Source organism: Maniola hyperantus, chromosome 13, assembly GCF_902806685.2.
Source record: "Maniola hyperantus chromosome 13, iAphHyp1.2, whole genome shotgun sequence".
NCBI classification, from domain to species: domain Eukaryota; kingdom Metazoa; phylum Arthropoda; class Insecta; order Lepidoptera; family Nymphalidae; genus Maniola; species Maniola hyperantus.
The window spans coordinates 12,229,071-12,250,306 of record NC_048548.1 but is presented as its reverse complement, the minus strand read 5'-3'; the positions used below and the strand labels follow the sequence as shown (position 1 = coordinate 12,250,306).

Below are 21,236 nucleotides of genomic sequence, written 5' to 3'. Positions count from 1 at the left end.
AAAAGAGTGAATATTATCATCAAATACAGTGCGACAAGGCTATCTTGGCGCATGGCGAAAATCGGGACTAACATTGCCGTCATGCAACGTTAGTTCCGTCGTTGCCCTTCTCTGGTCCCCTTTGTTCTTGATTGAATATTCTAAGCCTTTGTTTTCCAACAGCACCCCCTGTCAATGTCATTGAAGTGCCAAGAGAGCCTTGCTTGTCGCACACTGTATCTTAAAATTCTTATCGATTGATATATAGATAGATTATATACTAAACACTAATACTATTTTCAGTTTAAAAACGAATGTCTTAAATTTAAAGTGCTCAAAAATTAACAAAAAAAAACTGTTAATACCAGTCCGATAAGTAATATCCCTTTGTTTTTCTCTGTGGGAGTTACTTACTATAAGAATATTTGTTAGACAGAGGTTGGACACTTTTCATCGTTTGCAACCATTTGCAACTAATGACTGTTATGGGTTTATGGTTTCAATATTCAATCGATAAGTTTCTTGACGTTATTTGTCAAAAAAGACCATACAATTTTTAACAAAAACAACATCGCTATGTAATTTATCGACAGATGGTCACATAATAATCTGTCGATAAATTACTTAGCGATAATTAATATCAGAATATCATGTCAAACACAATCGACCTTTGCTGTGACCTCTTTAAAGTAACATTTTAAGCAAAATCCTCAAATCAGTTAACATATCGCTGTGGAATCAGCCCAGCTGGCGACATGTTCTAAAGTGCTCGTTATCACACTCTCAGCGCCCGCGGGCTCTTCGACTTTGACACCACCTTATACCTAACGACACTGTCAAGTGCTGATGTGGAAACACCTAGACGAGAAAGTTTGACTCAGTATTGGACTTGGATATTCTAAAATGTACAAGACTGCCCAAAAAAGGGGTGTTATGTTTTCAGGGTTGATGTGTGTATTATGTTAGTTTCTTTATTCCTCCAAAACCTTTAAATGCCTGAACAGATTTGGATTTAGTATTGTTAGAATCATTACACCATCTCGAGAAGCACTGGCTAATTTTTTTTTGAAAACATTCAATATAGCGGCTGTTTTTAATTAAGTAGGTACGTTTAAGTTTTAGTAGTAAGTACAATTTTTTTAAATTCCGACTTTTTCAATATATTATTAGCGTTAGTGTAGCCAAGATAATTAGGAAGCTGAAGTGGCAATGGACGGCCAGTTCAGCGGCAGGACATGTCTGCCGCAGAATCGATGGCCGTTGAGGCAGACGCCTCAAGAAGTAACAGACAAAGGACACTTTCGGATTTATATAATATAGGCAAGTACTCAATTAATGTGCCCTACAAAGTTTTAGAGATATTTGACATTTAAATATAATTTCGTTTGTCTAGAAAGTTACGAAATTGGCTTTAATCGTTATTAGGCAAGTTGTACTCAACAGACGATTGAGGTTGTTTCGCTTATGCTTTGAACATAAATATTCTATTATAACTTATAATATGAAAGTTCAAATATCACATCACATAGCATCGCCATAGGTAAGATTTGTTTGTGAATTTTTGAGCTGCATAACTTTAAACTGCACACTTTTACATAAATCTGGCAACCTACAGACACATAATAATATGTACTAGTTTTTAGAACATATCCATTGAATTAGATTGGTCAATTAACGTTTGTTTTACACCAAACTTATTATTAACAGCACAAGGAGTAGCTATTTTTATTTTTCCTTGGACTGTTTCGTCCAATCGAATTTTGATATCTGGTTAATTAGCGTTTGTTTTACGCCAAACTTATTTTATAACAGCACAAGGAGTAGCCATTTTTATTGTAATTTTTTCTTTGACTATTTCTGCCAATCGAATTTTGGTATCTACCTCATTATTCGAAAAATATACTTGCAGTCATGTTGCAAATAATTAGCGTGTCCAGTGTCTTGTGACGAGATGGCGACGCCTGATGCCATTGGCAACGGTCGCCACTCGAAGCTAATGAAGATAGTGACTGAACACTGTAATTGCAACCCATCAGCTAGCAATATCACAAAACCGTTATACTAGAAACAATGTCTTGATATTGAACAATTTCCAAGAGCTTGAACAAGAAAATCTAAAATATTTTATGAACTAGCTTATGCTCGCGACTTCGTCCGCATGGACTGCATAAATTTCAAACCCCTATTTTACCCCCTTAGGGGTAATTAATTACTTAACTTTATTAATTTTCAAAAATTCTTTCTTAGCGGATATCTACTTTATAATAGCCTGCATACCAAATTTCAGATCTTTTATATATTTAGATGTAAACAGAGAAGGCTATGGTGTTTTAACTTGCTTTTTTGTTCTCAAATCTGACATCCCTACTGTTATATTTTCAAACCTCTGCAACGTTCTTAAATGAGTGAAACACTTATTATGTTGATAATAACTTCGGAACTACTTCGGAACTTTACAGATCTACTATAAAATAGGATCCCCTATAAAATTAGCATCGATTTTTTTTGTTTTTATTTTTTTAAACTAGGTTTATAGATTAGATTGAGTGTGATTCAATATGCCGATTTATTTAGTTAAGGAAAACTCTGAATAGATACATAAATAGCTTCTGTTATACAATAGTTTAACTAGAAATATAATCCGTTCTAGTTATTGTTAATTAATCTCGATAGGAAGACAAACATCAAAGCCCTCAAGGGGAGGACCATGTTTGCCGATCGCATATCAACAAACAATTGTCAACGTAGATTCGATATCAAGCATACTCTCTACAGTGTAGTATATAAAGGACCAAGGAGAGTTTCCGTACGACATACAGGTCTACGCCTCAAGTGACACTAGACAACGGTCTCAAAGGCAAGTGTTTGCCCCTTTGTCTTACCAGACAATTAGTGCAGTCCGTTCATTTAATTCTATCGGTCGATTAGTAGAGGACCAGGTGGTCATTAATTGTGAAGCCAATTTGCGCGTCCCATCTCGGGCGCCAGTTTCGTTTGATCGTATTTCATCAGAGATATTTTACCGTACAGCTAGAGGGGTTATTGGTAACATTTTCATACTAATATTACGATATTTAATTCTATCTGAAACCGATTTAAGGGTTTCGTACTCGAAAAGTGCCAACGAGACCCTATTACTAAGCCTCCGCTATCCGTCCGTCCGTCTAGCTGTCTGTTGTATCTCGTGAACCGTAATAGGTAGAAAGTCCAAATTGTCATAGAATGTGCTATAACATAACTATTGCGATGTAAACTGACTTACCAAAGCATTGGTCAAAGGAATTTGAAGTTATAAATTAGTCAGGAGCTATGACGAAGTATAGATAAGCTATTGGGTTTATCAACCAAAATTTTAAGTCCATCGATTAATAGCCTGGCCATTAATGGCAAAGCCAATTTGCCAGTCCCAGCTTGGGCGCCAACGAGACGGCAACTCGTTTCGTACATATATCATAGTTATATTCCAAATGGTATTCTCACGAATACTTGCGAATGTAATACGGTTTAAATTGAAATGAGAGCTTACTTAAGCATTGGTCAAAGGATTCGAAATTTTAAATTAATTTAAACTTATCTAGTCCTAGGGTTGTTTGGGGGAGGAATTTTGGTGTTTTATAGCTTTGTGCGCAATCGTATGAGTCAAATTCGAAGGAACATGCATCCAAGGTGCGATTCGCCTTATTTGAAAATGTTCCAACTATTTCACGTACCTGCATATTCTAAGCCGATTTGAAAGGTTGCAAATTTGGAAGAAAAATTTCATGAAAAAGTAAAATGTATTGAAAAGTATAACTCGCCCGCATTTACTGATCATATTACTTACTACCGAATACCGATATATGCATTAGTGAAACTCTTTTCTGAGACATCGCGGAAAGTTTGTGTTTACCTCAGATCGGGATTCTGAAGCGACGAAAGTTTGGAAACTTGATGAATTACGAGAGGGTGCCCGCATATCGGTTCCGTACCACTTTTATATTAGTTGATGAGAAAAAATACTAAAACTAAATGGATGCCCGCGACTTCATCCGCGGGATTTAGGTTTTTAATAATCCCGTGAAAACCTTTTGCTTTTCCGATAGATAGAAGACCGACATTGATAGGCAGGTCACATTGAGCCTGATTTAATTGTGATTGAGATGCTGGTTTTTTTTTCCATAAACGCGTAATTCATATCACTTGTGCTTTACAAATTACAACTAAAAGCTTTTGCCTACATAACGTAAACTATTTGCTTAACGAGTTTGTTGAGTTGTCGTAACATTATGCGAGTGATGCGAGATCTTTTCAATTCTGCACAACGCGACGTTTTTGTTCGAGTGTTGATTTTCCCATTACGTAGATTACGTGGTCAGTTTAAAAATAAATATCTTTAACATTTTAGGGCCGACTTTTTTAATCGTCGAATAACTTTTATACTTTTATATAATGCTTTTATCTGAAGAATAAAGCTTTCATAGGAAAACTCAAAGTCATTCGGCGGACAATGTAGAGAGCTTGAAGTTTATAGGTACTCGGGGTTTTTTTTATAATTTATAAACTAGCGCTTATCTACAATCAGATCTGCTAGCAAGTGACGATGCAGCCTAAGATGGAGAGCGCTTGTCTAGAAGATGCATATTCACTCTTGACTTGAGGTACCTATAGTGGAAGGGGAAACTGATGTCGAACAGTATATTTTCAATCGTAATTACCTGCTACAAGCGATTTATTTTGCACCATAGATACCTATTATATTTATTTCCATTACGTAAATTGTGTGGTCGGCGGCGCTGCCTAACATAAAAATGACTACATTTCATGCAAGTATTTAAATAAAATCTAAATTGTACAAGTTGATTTAAATAGATTTGGAATGAATAAGCTATACAAAATCGGAGCAAATAGTGGTCAATTGGTAGATTCATTACCAACCGATGGACCTTGAAGCAATTTTTATAGATTTAAATATTACTGGAACGTCGTATAGATGTCGTAGACGCAATTTCCGTCATGCATACTTTGTCTGTTCAAGCATAACCCTATGCTTTTAGATCCTACCATAGCTAGTGAGTGACTAATAAATTCGAGAGGTCTTAAACCTTTTGCACAGTCCCAGAGTGATACTCAGAAAAGTTAATTCGTGCATTGTACAATAAGCCGTCTATAATTTGAATTATGTATAATATTATATTGACCTAGGATTTGAATAATGAAATGTTTTTGGTATGATTCTGCTGGTGGTTCAATAAAAATTAAAAATTAAAACGTTAGCCCGGCTCTTTTCGAGCCCGCTCCGTCCGCAAGGCAACATTTGTAGCACCAGAGAAACCGCCAATGCGTTGTCGGCTTATCAGAAATTTGTTGATCCGCTCCTTAAATAACCCTATGTTGAAATCTAATGGGAACACCCCTGAAGTTGGTAGAGGTTGGCCGCCGCAGCCAAAATTCGGTCGCGAGGACATCAGTATGACGTCCTGAAGTGCAGTTTCCCTCATGCTTTGTCTATTTAAGCCTTTAACGTTTTTAAATCCTACCATACAGACTAATAATTCGAGAGGTCTTAAACGTTTTGCATACAGTCACAGACTGGTACTCAGACAAGATAATTCGTGCATTGTAAAAAAACGTAAGCCAGGCTCTTTTCGAGCCCGCTCCGTCCGCAAGGCAGGACAGTAAGTCCCACTTAGACACAAAGCTAGGAATCCTACTTGCTCTGTGATCGTCCCCTTTGCGATCCGACTCCTTTGTCTCATTATTGAAACGTCCTAACAGTTACCACTGGTTTTTAATTATTTTTCTCCAGTGTTTTTTCTTGTGATTACAAACATATTGAGTAAAATGTTATTATATTATAGCATATCCAATAGGTCTTAGTTAATTTTAAAATTTTAGCAGGACAGCTGAACACAATAAAAACTGAATGAATATATACCCACTTACTTCTTACGCTTCTAGGTCTAGTGTATTTAAAAAAAAATTGGCAGTCAACGGGGACTGCCGGCTAAACTCTAAAGTGAAAATTTAAACATTGACACTTCATTAGAAATTAAGTAATAAAAAAAATTGCATGTCGCTAATGCGACATAGCCCAACGCGCCAATGAAGTTCTCACTTCAATAAGTAAGTTGGTTTGATATTAATTTATATGTAGGTAGGCAGAGTAATAAATTTAGTAGGTAGGAGTAGTACCAACAATTAATTTAAAAATTCATTTTCGTGGCTTTAATTTTTTATCTCTGAAAAGAATATAATAAATACGATGTATTCTTTAGAACATCTCTATATATAAAAAAAAAAGATTCCGACGAATTGAGAACCTCCTCCTTTTTTTGAAGTCGGTTAAAAATGAATCGCTAAATGTGTTGCTCATCGCAAATCTCGAGAACAGCTGAACCGATTTCGCTAATTCTTTTTTTTTAAATATTCCTTGAAGTACGAGGATGGTTCTTATGGAGAGAAAAATTTAAAAAATTACAAGTATTAAAAAAAAAAAAACGACTGTTAGGCAGTACGAAGTTCGCCGGGGCAGCTAGTGTCTAATAAATAGCTATTGGAAGCTAAAAGTTAAAGACGAAAATGCTAATTATGAACATTAACATTCAAAGGGTATGACAGTATGTTACAATATCACACTACCACGTGAAGTACCTTAGTGATTCGTGTGTCAATAAAACCTTTATTACGTATCGTAAAGGGGTTATTTTTTACATAGCATTTAGCAGGTTCGAGGGTCGCTTACGCCGTTGTGGCCCGCGCCGGCGGTATTAGCGCAATGTCGCATCTTCAGAGGGCGGCGAGATCAAAGGATAGGTACACAGCAACCGCCCCCATTGATGTCGCTCACAAAGGGAATTGATTGTTGCAAACCTCTTTTTAAAAAAACCTAGATATAAAGAGAAAGGATCGATCACGCATCTGCCTCTTTGAAGAGCTTTCTCTAACTCTAGTTTGGAATTACTATTTAATATTGGCTATCCATACTAATATTATATGTCTGCTATCTTTTCATGGCCCTTTTAACCGATTTTGGAGAAATTTGGTACAAAGATAGTTTGCATTTCGGGGATGGATATAGACTACTTCTTATCCTTGAAAATCAAAGTTCCCACAGGATTTTTAATAATCCTTAATCATCATCCTAATGTGTAAATTGTACCTACTCGTAGATTTATCAACTCAGATAAGAATTTCAAAAAACGTGATGCCTAGTTTTTATTTACAATATACCTATTGATCAATTTTAATTGGAACCAAATAGGCTTTTTGGATTTCGACGATTAACTAGAGGCGCTAATTGTTTTGTGAACATGAGAGAATAAAGCTATCAATTTACAAATAGATAGACAACAAATAAGTATGTAGTAGGGGTGTTACGGATATTGGCATCCGCATTAATTCAGACATCCGCATCCCCATCAATTAATGCGGAGTTTTTACGGATGCGGATTCGTATTTGGAACAAGTAACGATCTGCAAAAAAATTGCGCGGGGCCAGAGTGGCGCGTACTTCGCGCGTGTTTGCTAGTTGATTTTTTATTTTGGTTATTTTTCATTAGCTAACTGACCAATCAAAAAGTGAATAATGATACCCAACAGGGTGTTACAGATATTCGCATCCGCATCCGTAAACGCGGAACATTCGCACTAATTCAGACATCTACATCTGCGGATGCGGAACTTCTAATAATCCGCATCCGCATCTGCGGATGTCAAAATATTGGCATTCGTAACAACCCTGGTATGTAGGTACAAACAGTTCTGTACAAAATTGTTTGATTTGTAGTGTGCTAATGACGACTGTATGAATTATGTTATGACCTTTAAAATTTACGTGATCAATAATAATAAAATAAAAAAATAAAAACTTACTAGATGATGCCCATGACTTTGTCACGTGGATTCAGGTTTTTTTTAAATTTCAGTGGGAAGTCTTTGATTTTCTGGGATAAAAGTATCCTATCTCCATCTCCTGGATGCAAGCTGGACTCATCAAAATCAGTCAAAGGATGGACAGTGAAAAGTATATACACAGACACACTTTGTATTCATATTGTTAGTATGGATTATTAAGAAGGTACTAATGTCTTAAATGATGGGAAAGATAAAGATAATAATTTATGTACCTATTTGCAAATGTGAAATTATCAAAGCACAATACCTACATACAACTTAATTTATGGAATGGAGAATGAATTAAATGACTCAAAAAGACATGATTAAACTATCTACAGTCTTTTGATACATAGTAACTTAGGGTGAGATCTATAGAGTGCAGTCTGACTTAAGTTAAAACGAGACAGAGCTATGTCCCTCACATAAATCTGTCTCGTTTTAACTCAATTTTAAGTCTGAGCAAAGTCAAAGTGTGCTCTATGAGTCTATAGATCTCAGCCCTAATGTATACTACAGTCACTAGTGACAGCTAGCTACAGTCGTTTTCTTCAGTACTGTTTTATTTCTACTGCAAGGTTTTCTTTGATAAAGCTTATTTTCTTGAATGTTGTCAAGGTTTGAGATAGGATTAGTAAATCTGTAATCAACAAAATATAAGTCACATTTAGGGAGGAGATTGGACTGCTTTATAGTCAACAATTTAAGTGTCTCTGAGAGCATGTTAAAGCTGTTGGTCCCAGTATTATCACTAGCACCTGATAATAATTTATGATCTAATTTCATCATGATCAACCCTTTGCCGGTAAACTACTGAGCAAGGATCTCTTCTCAGAATTAGAAGGATTTCGGCATAGTCCGCCATGCTGGCCAAGACTTGGCAGACTTCACACACCTTTGAGAATTATGGAGAGTTTCTCAGGCATGCAGGTTTCCACACGATGTTTTCCTGCACCATTAAAGCAAGTAATATTTGATTGCTTTAAAAACACACATAAGTTAGAGTTCGGGAGTTCTCTCCCGACCCCGGAATAGGAGGTTGACGTGTTCACCACTAGGCTAGTGCTCTTTTAACCATAACCTAAATTATGTGATACCTATTTCACAATGGGCTGATGCAGTGTCTTTTTCAATAATTTTTAACCAACTTTCAAAAAGGAAGTGGTTCAGCCCGTTTTTGTACATGATAAAAGCAAATACTTCAATTAGTTTAATCTGAAAACTGTTAAAATGATAAGTTTAGAAAAGGGAGATATTTCTCTTTATGATGCTACAATACACACAATAACCAGGCTTAAACAGAAAAAATATGACTAGTAGACAGATTTTACAAAGTACCTCGTAGATAGATATAATGACTGGTTCATAAGTAGATGATTAATATGTCTCAGTTGATTAATCTTAAAATTGTAGATTAATAACAAACAAAATTACTTATATTATATATGATTATTATTATTATTATAAGTAAATAAATGAAGTATACCTATATAATTAACCCAACAAAAATTAGATTTAAGTTTAAAAGAGCAGCAAATTTAACAGAGGCGCAATTCATAAAGTATATAAATAAGAAATGTAGGTAGGTACGTAAATATTGTAAAAGTAAATAAAATTCTATGAAGAATTTATTTGCCCCCATTTTATGAGGTTAAACTATTTTGATCGAGTAAACAATAGGAAAAAGTAGATCAGAAAATACACTTAAGCAACTGTTATTTATCTGAAAAATAATTAATATTACTACATAACTAAAATATCAAAACTAAATACGAGATCTAAGCCAATTGATATTCGAGAGGACAAGACATAACCTTACACACAATTATTTATAACTATTACCTGTTTAGGTGCATTCGTAACCGGCACAAATGCATATAATTACTAAGTTCAAGAGCGGTTAAACGTGCTTTAATGCGTAAAGTGTTAATTTTAGAAGTCGTAATCTGGGAAAAAGCTTCGGATTCTTACCTCGTTGACACCTGAATTCTCAAATGATCGCAGAGTTCGTTACAACTTTTTACGCCAAACTTTTAACTTTCGATTAATTGCCCCCGCACTGATTGAATATCCAACACTTTAAGTTAGTTTTCGAAGAGTCTTTTCACTTATAAACAAACATGAAACAAGAGTTTTATGTTGAAAACAAAAATTTATCCACACACGGTTGACATCGCTTTCGCCATGGTGTTGATCAACTGTGGCGCCACCTAGTGTCAGTTTAAAATAACTAATTGTTACACCATTTTACGCAATTAAAACTTGATTAGGAAATAACTTAATTTTTTTTATTATTTTAATTGATGCGATTTGTTGCGTTGCGATGCGATGCGTTTTGGAACTCTCTCTAATCGACATAACGAAGTAGTACTTAAAAATGTTTAAAATACTTTGCTCTCTCTTTTAAACCATTTTTTGACATTTCCAGTGCTACCAAATTTTTATGAAAAATAAATAGTGTGGGGGCAAAAAGAAGGAATCACCAACCGAGTTAGTGCTGTAGCTACGGGTAACTTTAGAAAGGTGTCTAACATTGTGAGAAATTGTTTAATAAAGTTACCTAAATATATGTTACTAGCTTATGCCCGCGACTTCGCCCGCGTGGACTACACAAATTTTAAACCCCTATTTTATACCCTTAGGGTATAAATATTAGATAAGATAGATAAGTGTAAATTACAAACTTTCGCGATTCTAACTTCAAAACTGACAGACTTTCATACAAACTTCAAACCCCTATTTTACCCCTTTAGGCCCGGCGCCCATTATCGGCATCGGCAAGGAACAGGATCCTTCGGCATCCTACATGCAAGCGCACACTGTCGGAAACTATGCTTTGGCATGCTGCAACGTTCTTAGGGATGACGAGGCGTCCTACAGCATGCCGCACCGTCCTGTAGCCCCGCAGGGCAAGCTATCCCCGAGTGGTGCCTCGGCGCCGGCGGCGTACCGAAGGATGTCGAAGCATCCCGAAGCATTCTTAAGGCTGCCGATACAGCAGCCTCAAGCATACCGAAGCGGTATTTTTATTATAACGACCATATATAATGGAAATTTCTACTTTATTGTCATTATGTTAATGTACATTGCTATTTGCCACCTAAAATCCTCAGTCGTGCCGATGCCGATAATGGGCGCCGGGCCTTAGGGTTTGAATTTTGAAAAATCCTTTCTTAGCGGATGCCTACGTCACAATAGCTATCTGCATGCCGAATTTCAGCGCGATCCGTCCAGTAGTTTGAGCAGTGCGTTGATAGATCAGTCAGTCAGTCAGTCACCTTTTCCTTTTATATATATAGATTGAGTAATAATGCCATAACCCTTCTTTGGATTTCGCCGCAGTCGGGTAAAAATCTAAAGTTAGGCATTGACCGCCGCCCGGCGAGAAAACGACTAACTGTCGGCGATTTTCTCTCTCAAGAAACGCACAATAAAATTATGTACATTCCGTGTAAACGAAAGAGATGCATATATCAAAAGTTGCCCTCTGACTGTTCACACTGCCGGCGAAGACTCGCTTTACTAGTTTTGTCGCCGAGCGACGAGCCTTCAAAAATTAACTCGCTCAGCGATGCTCACTCGCTCGCGCGCAGGTTTGCACAGGACTGAGCGACCGCGGGCGAATGGCGCGAGTAATCACTTGTCACACGTGCACACTCGCTTATGGCCCGGCGACAAAACTATCGAAACTACACACTCGCTTCCCGCTGATCGCCAACTCGTTTAAGTTTCTAGTTCTACTAGTTTCTCGTTCATCGTCGGCGCGGCGGTCGGACTACTGCCTTTGGTTGGAACATAAAATATATTCATGTGCCCAGCTTGATTAAAAAAATATAAATGTTGAATTTAAAATATCACATTTAATGTGGCGCTGCTTTTCCGGGCAGGGACAACGTCTGCCGGGCCCACTAGTAAGTATACGTTAACAACGTATTAAATAAAGAACGTGTTTTTACTTAACGACTTTATTATAGAAAAATACAGGTAGATATACAAACAATAATATGCTTCAGACTTAAATTGATAACATATGTAATAAAAGAAAGCTAACATAAGATTAAGAAGTTATTGATAAACAATAAAACAAACAAAAACAACAGATAGGTACCTGAGGAAACTAAATTAAGTTATAATTATAACCTTTCGTTATAAACTAAAGTTAGATACAATAATGGTCATCCCAAATAATTATAATTACTGGAAAGACTTAAATTTTATTTAATTTTATATAGATAGAGAACCAGTATTAGTAATATGTACCATCATCTGTTATTTAATTGTGATAGAGAATAAATATGATAGATATTGTGTAGATTGATACATCGCACATAGGTTGCCTAGTAAATGACGTGCCATTTGCCAATGATATTAAAAAAACGATCAACTTCCCTTATTAGTTAAAGTAAAGTAAAAGTAAAGTAAAATATGCTTTATTGTACACCAAAACAAAAACAATAGACATATAACAAATACAGCATGTACAATAGGCGGCCTTATCGCTAAAATAGCGATCTCTTCCAGGCAACGTTACGGTAGAGGATATTATAAAAATTAAAGAAAGCGGAAGGGGTGTACTAGTTATTTATGAAAGTCGAGAAAGATTATTATACCACAATGAGTTGAAAAAACAATTAAATGCTTAGTTTTCCCTCCGCGCGGAGAGATTGGGAATAAAATAATCTTTCATTGGATACAAAATTCGATTAAAAACAGACGATAGTATATTAATAACGCTTAATTATCTCTTTATACCTAAGAACCCTATAGTTGCGCAGAGGGGAAAGTAGGCAATCTTTATGTTTCAACTCCTCGGGGTATATTCTCTCAGGTGATGCTAGATTTTCATAAATAACTAAATCAAAGAAGTCGATTGATTACATTTAATTTTATTTTACTGTTTAACACCATTAGCACGTGATTTCGCTAGGCAATCTATTTGCGATGTATCAATCTATACATTAGCTAGCATACATTCTTTATCACTATTAAATAACAGATGAGGGTAGATATTTCTAATGCGGGTTCTAAGACCAATACAAATCAAGTGTGAACAGTCACAACTCACATGTAGCTAAGCTGTTGTACGCAATCTCTAAATAAAACTTAACTAGACAGGTTATCTAGTGCTATCCTTTATCCTTTGCTGCAGAGAGCATTACGAAAGGGGTAGCAAACGAAAGTAGAGACTGGAAAAACAGACCTGGAATAATCTAGTTAGATACTTTTGAATTCCTTTGATTTCATTTCTGTTAAAAATAGGTTATTCCAGGTCTGTTATAGTAATTTTGGGGCTGCCATACTGAATTTTTTTGAACATGCCGCGCTTTTCCAATCTCTTCATTCGTTGATCAGAATAGTTTAAGATTGTGACTGTATACAAGCAAAGCTCACTATGGTTGCTTATTATTATTTATATGTTTACCCTTCATGAATTTCGTCGTACTGAATTGGACAGATACAAACATAAATAAATCAAATAAAACAAAGGAGAAAACCATTACGCGTACAAATACATTACACATTGTAACTTATCTTCTACACCTACAAAAATGACTAAGCAATATGACTTCAACTTAACATTCTATACTTCAATTTAAATAAACACAAATTTATTGGGGAAAAGAAATATTTAACTAATTCCACTAATTCGGTTGTACACAAATCTTTGACTCAGTTGAATTGAGCGATATAACTCCAGGCTGAGATCTATAAAGCGTACTTAGCTCAGACTTAAGATGGAGTTAAAACGAGACAGATTTACGTACCTAGAGATATATAACTCTGTCTCGTGTTGACGACTAAGTACGTTCTATAGATTTTAACCTAAAAGAACCAACATTGCTTCACAATAATTTACTTTGTGGAAAGAAACAGTACCTATAGTTCGCGACGCATGCTAATCGGGTTACGAGGGGGGGGGGGGGGGGGGGGGGGCGCACACCCGTACGACACCCGCGCTATCCCACTCCGGGTAAGCGCGGGGGCTGCGCAGGTGTGAGGGGCGTCCACACCCCGATTGTCATGTCAACCTGTCGCTATCTATACCTACTAGAGTAGTCTTGACCTATCACTTTAATTTCGAGATTTTGTGTATAGCCAAATAGCGCATTGAGGTACGTCTCATTATAAGGAACTTAATATTAATTACAGTTTATAACAGCAACTACCATATTATAAGAGTAAATGAAAATAAATATTTTTCTTATTATTTTTAAATTATTAAGAAACACAAGAAAATGAGGATGTAACCTTACTTCTACGAGCTTAGTTATAATATTATAAATAGCTACAGTACATAAAGGGGAATGCCAGGTAGCCATAGTAAATTTGGCCCTTAGGTGCCCACACATGACACTATATGGAATCAATGGTATATAATACTGCAATTAATTGGTAAAAATATGGATTTTAAAATGAGATGGTTTCAATGTTGCAAATTATTTTTATTCTTTATTTTCCATAGGATCAATTTTCAAATTGTACAAACGCATCCTACAATGTTAAATACATGTATCATACATAGGTATTAAAAACTTAATTTTTTTTAAAAAGAATTATATAATTTTTTCACAATAAGAACATGCTGGGCATTTTTGGGCCAAATCTCGGCATTCCCCTTTATCATTGAAAGTTAAAACAGCTGAGTAGAATGCACAACGCACAACGGAAACCTATTCACCGCGAATCCTACACCTAGATATGTACTATATCCACGGCAACAAGTACCTAAGTATAGCGCTCTCCCTGTAACGTAATCTCATACAAATGACAGAGACGAAAATCTCAGTGGGCGTCAACTATTTTTAGCCACCAACCAATCACAAACGAAACTATGTTTCCGAATTTCGAAGGTTTTTGTGAACATTTTCGAATGTTTTTTGTAAACATGTTTGTACGTCGGTGACACAAAATGGTTAACGCATATTGAGATTTTTGTCTATCATTTGTATGGGATTACGGAACAGAGAGAGCGCTATCCTAACTTTAGATAGAATACAAGAACAAGGAGCATAACACATACATTACAATGTAAAGATTAATTTTAAAGGTATGCGTATATTAAAAGTATTAGGTTTGCTTCGTAGCCTGTGTTTCATTATTTTAAGTATTTTATCTTTAACTTTAGTGTTCACAAATATTTTATGAAAAAAAAAATGTATTCATCACATTTAGTCGTAATTATTATAACTGTTTATTATTTTCCGAATAAGTTTATTTATTTAAAGTATATAACTGGTAAGGCAACTCTTTCTAAAGCGTTTACTATGGATTCTAAAGCATTTAGAAACGATATTTATATAAAAATTCAAGATCATTATTATTTATTATCCAAACACTAATTGACCTATTGAAAGGCTTATATTCCTTACAAATATGTTAAAAAATAGTGAAAATATATTATTTTGAAGGAAGTTTTCTATTGCTCCATCACAGTGTAAGCCTCTACTAAATTAAGCCTGAACATTAAATTAATATCTACTACAGTACGCATCGACTTTTAGAATGAGATAGGTTTGTAGAGCAGTCTCCGTCGTTGAGACCAACAAAACGTCATATAGGTATGAGTGACAGAGACAACGCTCTACAAAGCCGAAATGTCATTCTGAAGGCCGATGTACATTACTTTCGGCCGCGTACTGTACACACTTACTCGTATCCAACAGAAAAGAAAAATAACACTGATTTATTTCAATTGCGTTTGCGCCCAATCTAAACACGAGGCGTATAATAAGAGTTTATGAAATGAAAATTTTCAGACGAGAAAAAACTATACGAGGAGCCTAGTACACATTTGCCAAATACGTTCGTCAAAAACTGGTGTATTCCAATTCTGTACTCTGTAAAAATTCTGTGGAAGGCTGAGATCTATGGCTTTTTTTTCTCAGACTAAGCGTCAGATAAAACGAGATAGATTTATGCCAGCGTCACGTTTCAACAGTGACTTAAGTCTGAGCAAACTGAAAGTGCGCTCCATAGATCTCAACCTAAGCTTTCATTTTCTTGAGGCCCTTAACAAACGTGCTCATATCGTATTCCTCCTCGTACTGCTTATCGTCCCACAAGTCTGGGAGGTTGCTCACCGCGGGCTTGGGGGGTTGTTGGTGCGACGTGGAGGGTCCGGCCGCGGGTGACGTCTGGAACAGGTCGAGCAGCTGGTCTGTGCCCATGGTCTCCATGGCCGCGTTTTCGCTGCTGATTACCGTGTTTGCCGTCATTAGTTTAAATTTTTGCAATCTGGAAAGAAAAAATCCTTTAAATTTTTTTTAAAGACGGAAAACAGATTAAAAGAGATTGAAACAATTTATATTTAGTGTAGGTATATATGGGTTTCATTTTTCACAAACGTGTCATTAGGCCCGGCCACACTATTCCTAAGTGTCCAAGTCAACACGATTTACGCGAGCAACTCTTGGGTTCCAAACGTGCTCTACGAATATCACCTGCAACTGGTTCATCTCTAGATTAAATCGCTCTCAATGGTGGAGAAGAAGATTATTATGGTTCCCCTTGGTGATGAGACGACGGTGAACGTTGACGACTCGCTTCTGTCCGATGCAATGTGCACGGTCTATGGCCTGAAGATGGGATGGGGTTTCAGTCAAAGATCACCCGAGCCCGTTAGGTTTAGACCTAGACCAACTCACCCCATAATCTTCTCCTCCAAAGTGTCCCTGGTGATGAGTCGATAGACGTTGACGACTCGCTTCTGTCCGATGCGATGCGCGCGGTCCATGGCTTGAAGATCCTTCATGGGGTTCCAGTCGTGCTCGACGAAGATCACCGTGTCGGCGCCCGTCAGGTTCAGCCCTAAACCTCCCACCTGGAAATAAGGGAGGTTGTGTATTTATACAAATTTGGATGCCTCGACAGCACAGAATTCTACGAGTTCTACAGTGTCTGGAAAACAACGAAAATTGTCACGATTGGTTTTTTTTTAAATAGAGATAGCGAGCAAACGAGCAGGCGGATCTTGTTTTAAAGATACCCGGACTATAATTGGCAGGAAACATTGATCTCGGAAGAGTATTCCAGACCCTAGCCATGCGTATAAGGAACGATGACGCAAAGCGTTTCGTACGCGTAGATGGAATGTTGAAGACAGGGGTGGAAACTTGCCCGGCGTCTTGCGGTATAGTGGTAGGTGATTCCTAAGTCTGCTTGTTTCACGATATTCACCGACTACGCTGCTAATTGCTCATGTTTGCCGGGCACTATGAGCGGCACGCTGCCGTCCAGCCGCAGGTATGTGACGGACGGTAAGTGCCGTTGAAGTAGTCCTTCACAGCAGGTATACTCACAGCAGTGGTGAGCAGCAGCACGTCAATAGACACGTCGGTGTTGAAGCGCGTCACTATCGCGTGGCGCTGATGCGGCGGCACGCTGCCGTCCAGCCGCAAGTATGTGACGGACGGCAGATGCTTCTGCAGCAGGTCCTTCTCTACTATATCCAGCATCTTCTTGAGCTGACAGAAGATCAGCGCTCGGTGCTGGGAGACGACTGCAGCGGAGTCGCCGACTGTTGCCGATGTGCCAATGCCGCAGTCGAGTAGTAATTGTCTGTGCAGAAATGACAAAATGATCAAAATCACTACCCCTATTATAAATGCGAAAGTGTGTTTGTTTGTTGGTTTGTCCTTTAATCACGTCGCAACGGAGCAACGGATCGACGTGTTTTTTTGCATGTATAGTTTAAGACCTGGAGAGGGACATAGGCTACTTTTTATCTCGGAAAATCAAAGCAGGATTTTAAAAAACCTAAATCCACGCGTACGAAGTCATGCCCTAAGTAGCTGATGCCCGCGAGTTCGTACGCGTGGATTTAGGTTTTTAAGAATCTTGTGGGAACTCTTTAATTTTCCGGGATAAAAAGTAGTCTATGTCCTTCCCCGGGATGCCAGCTATCTTTGTACCAAATTTCGTCAAAATCGGTTGAACGCTTGAGCCGTGAAAAGCTAGCAGACAGACAGACAGACAGACAGACAGACAGACAGACAGACAGAGACAGACAGACAGAGACAGACAGACACAGACAGACAGACACAGACAGACAGACAGACAGACAGACAGACAGACAGACAGACAGACAGACAGACAGACAGACAGACAGACAGACAGACAGACAGACAGTCAGACACAGACAGACAGACAGACACAGACAGACAGACAGACAGACAGACAGACAGACAGACAGACAGACAGACAGACAGACAGACAGACAGACAGACAGACAGACACAGACAGACAGACAGACAGACAGACAGACAGACAGACAGACAGACAGACAGACAGACAGAGACAGACAGACAGACAGACAGACTGACTTTTAATATTAGTATGGATTAAGACTGCCAAATTTTCACATTTAACTTATTCTATTTGTATACTTTCGTTGTGAGTATTGTTTTGCGTGGCAATATCTTACTTGAGAGCAGGCAGTTTGGCGCCGTGTTCGATGTCGTCCAAGGAAGAGCTCTGCGAGGCCAGCTGCTTCGCGACGCGCATCGCCTCCGGGTGCTCCGGTACCAGCACCAGTTTGGGATGGTTGCAAACATTTTGTAAATAATGCAGAGCCTGAAAAGACAATAAATCATTTTTGAAAAAAAAAACTATAGGAGTACCGTTTGACTGAGATTGCTCGTAGGATAGTTTGCGAATTTCACACCTATACATATAAAGGTACTATTAAGTTTTTTTTATTTATTTATAGACTAGCGCTTGGCTGCAAATGGACCTGCCGGCAAGTGAGGACCAGGCTTGCCAAGAAAATGCCTATACACTCTTGACTTGAAAATACACATATTAAATTTGCAGGGGAAAACTGATGCTGGAAGGGAACAATACTTTAGAATATATTCTCTTCTTCGTCGGTTCCTCAATTTTGAGAATCCTGGCTCCCTCGAGATATCACCTTCTTCACGATTTTGTGCCATTTTTCCCTGTTGGAGGCCGTACGGAAGGCATAGCAGACAAGGTGTGTCGACCGCTTCTCGTATCTGCGGGGTGATTACGTAAAACGTTGCAGTAGCGACAGCAGTAGCAATCCGACAGTTTATTTGCTCTCTTCTTCTTCTTCTTATTTTGCTTTGTGGCTATTGCTGTCTCTCTCTAGCCGGACGTTTGACAGCAATGATTGCGAGATTTACGCCTGTCGCAAGCCTGTCGCGAGATACGTAATTACCCCGCTGGTCGGACCAACGTCTCGGCCTTCGTCCGCGGGATCTTTTTCCTTCGATCTTGCCAGTGATAAGCAGTTCCTCAATGCTACTCGAAGTTTTTTCTAGCAATGTGACCAAAGAAGTTACAATATATTAACATGGAACAAAGGTTTACCTGGAACACATGTGTCCGGGAAGACTCGAGGTCCTGCGGCATGTGTTCGCGGGAGAAGTGCTCGTACAAGCGTCGTTGCAGGGGACTCAGGTCGCAGTAGTAGTCCTGTGTGATCTTTGGCGGCAACTCGCGTAGCACGTCCTCCTTCACGCGACGCAGGAGAAATGGAAGCACCTTGAAAATAAAAGAAACTTACAGCGAACTAAGGTCGTAGACATAACCGTCAATCAGTTTTTTCCCGGATTGTGATTTTATACGAATCCTTTCTATTTAATAAATGGCCAGTAATTTCCTACGATCGTATTCACATGCTCACGAAAGGAAAAAATCCAAAATGTGAAAATTATTTTGTCGACTTCAAAAATGACCGAATCCATACTAATATTATAAATACGAAAGTGTGTCTGTCTGCCTGTCTGCTAGCTTTTCACGACCCAACTGTTCAACTTATTTTGATAAAATTTGGTACAGAGTTAGCTTACATCCCTGGGAAGAACATGGGCTACTTTTTATCCCGGAGCTTTTTATTAAGAGTTCCCGCGGGATTTTTTAAAAACTTAAAACACACGTGGACGACGTCGCGGGCATGATCTAGTCTAAAATAATAATAAAATTTCAGTGATTTTTATAAATTAGCTAATTTATTTCAATACAAAAGAAAACTATATATAGTATATAACTACATACAGAAAAAACTTATCGCTAAAAATTTTATATTTACAAAAAATATACGCCATCCAAATGGTCATTTATGGGCAATAAAAATAATAAAATAGTTCCAATATTATGAATTTAGGAAGTTGTTAATTACCAGTATATCAAATTTTTTGCGTTATCACGTCAAAAATATGACTTACCTGTCTATGAAGGGCTTCGCAAGCCAGAGCCCCAGCCTGCAGATGGTGAGGCGGAGCGCGGGGGTCTCGCGCGGCTAAGATGGGCCTCGAGTATCGCGCAGTAAACTGCCGCTCGGTCCCCAGCAGCCCTGGCATCAGGAAGTCGAAGAGCGACCATAGCTCCAGGACGTTGTTCTGTTCGAATGACAAAGAAAATTTTTATATTTGTAATACTATTTTTTTTTGGTGACTAAGTATTTAATGTGACTAATTTTATCAAAACTATGTAAACGTTGTAAGGTGTATCATAAAATATTGCATGCTAATAGTAACAGGCAAAATTTGGCTGTTTTGTTTATGTAACATCTCCACTGTTTACGGCAAAATGTAAAATTGAGCTTGAGTTGAACGGCTGAGTAAAATGTTCACGGCAAACCCAAAATGTCTGCTGCTGATAGTCTACGTCCTTCCGCACGATGTCGTACGAAGCTCTATGAGGTTGTACAAGTGTACGTGAGACCGCAGTCTCTCTCTTTCCGCGGGCGGGCCCACGTATTAGTCGTTCAAAGAATTTGGTTGGTATAAGGCCCGCAAATTGCTAATGCGCGTGGCCGCCATTTTACTGACTAGTCAGCACTAGATTGAAGTTTCGAGCTGATGGTATATTTTTATTTCGGCTGACGTCAGGTTGTACAAGGCCCACGTATTGGAGCGGTTTCAGGAATTTGGTTGGTATGAATTGTTTAAAGCTACCTATGTCCAGCAGCGGATAACTATCAGTGATAATGGTGATGATGAAGAAAAATCCCTAACAGAAGTTCTGTAACTCACCTGGATGGGCGTTCCCGAGAGTATCAACCGATGGTTAGCAACGATCTGCTTGATGGCCTTGAAAGCTTTGGTCTTCCCGTTCTTAATGACGTGGCCTTCGTCCAACACGCAGTAGTTCCACTTGATACTGCTGAAGTAGTCTATGTCCTTCCGCACGATGTCGTACGAAGCTACGATGAGGTTGTACAAGTGTACGTGAGACCGCAGCCTCTCCCGTTCTGCGGGCGGACCCACGTATTGGAGCGGTTTCAGGAATTTGGTTGGTATGAATTTGTTCACTTCGAATACCCAATGGCCTGAAAAGGAATGCAATTATGTGAATTTGACAATGATGTGAAACAGACAGACAGATTCGCATTGTAATATGTATGGATAATTTAGGTATTA

The 21,236-nt window shown here is 38.0% G+C and overlaps 1 protein-coding gene across 1 annotated transcript in view; it reads right to left on the bottom strand.

The window, feature by feature from the left end:
• Window positions 1–11,806: 11,806 nt before the first annotated feature.
• The window catches only part of Hel89B (histone acetyltransferase 1), a 44,952-nt gene continuing 35,522 nt past the window's right edge, over window positions 11,807–21,236 (bottom strand). The window contains 7 exon segments of the mRNA XM_069502753.1: window positions 11,807–16,086; window positions 16,497–16,672; window positions 17,151–17,409; window positions 18,275–18,423; window positions 19,183–19,356; window positions 20,040–20,213; window positions 20,850–21,145. Coding sequence (XP_069358854.1) covers window positions 15,837–16,086; window positions 16,497–16,672; window positions 17,151–17,409; window positions 18,275–18,423; window positions 19,183–19,356; window positions 20,040–20,213; window positions 20,850–21,145 — 1,478 coding nt within the window. The 3' untranslated portion in view covers window positions 11,807–15,836.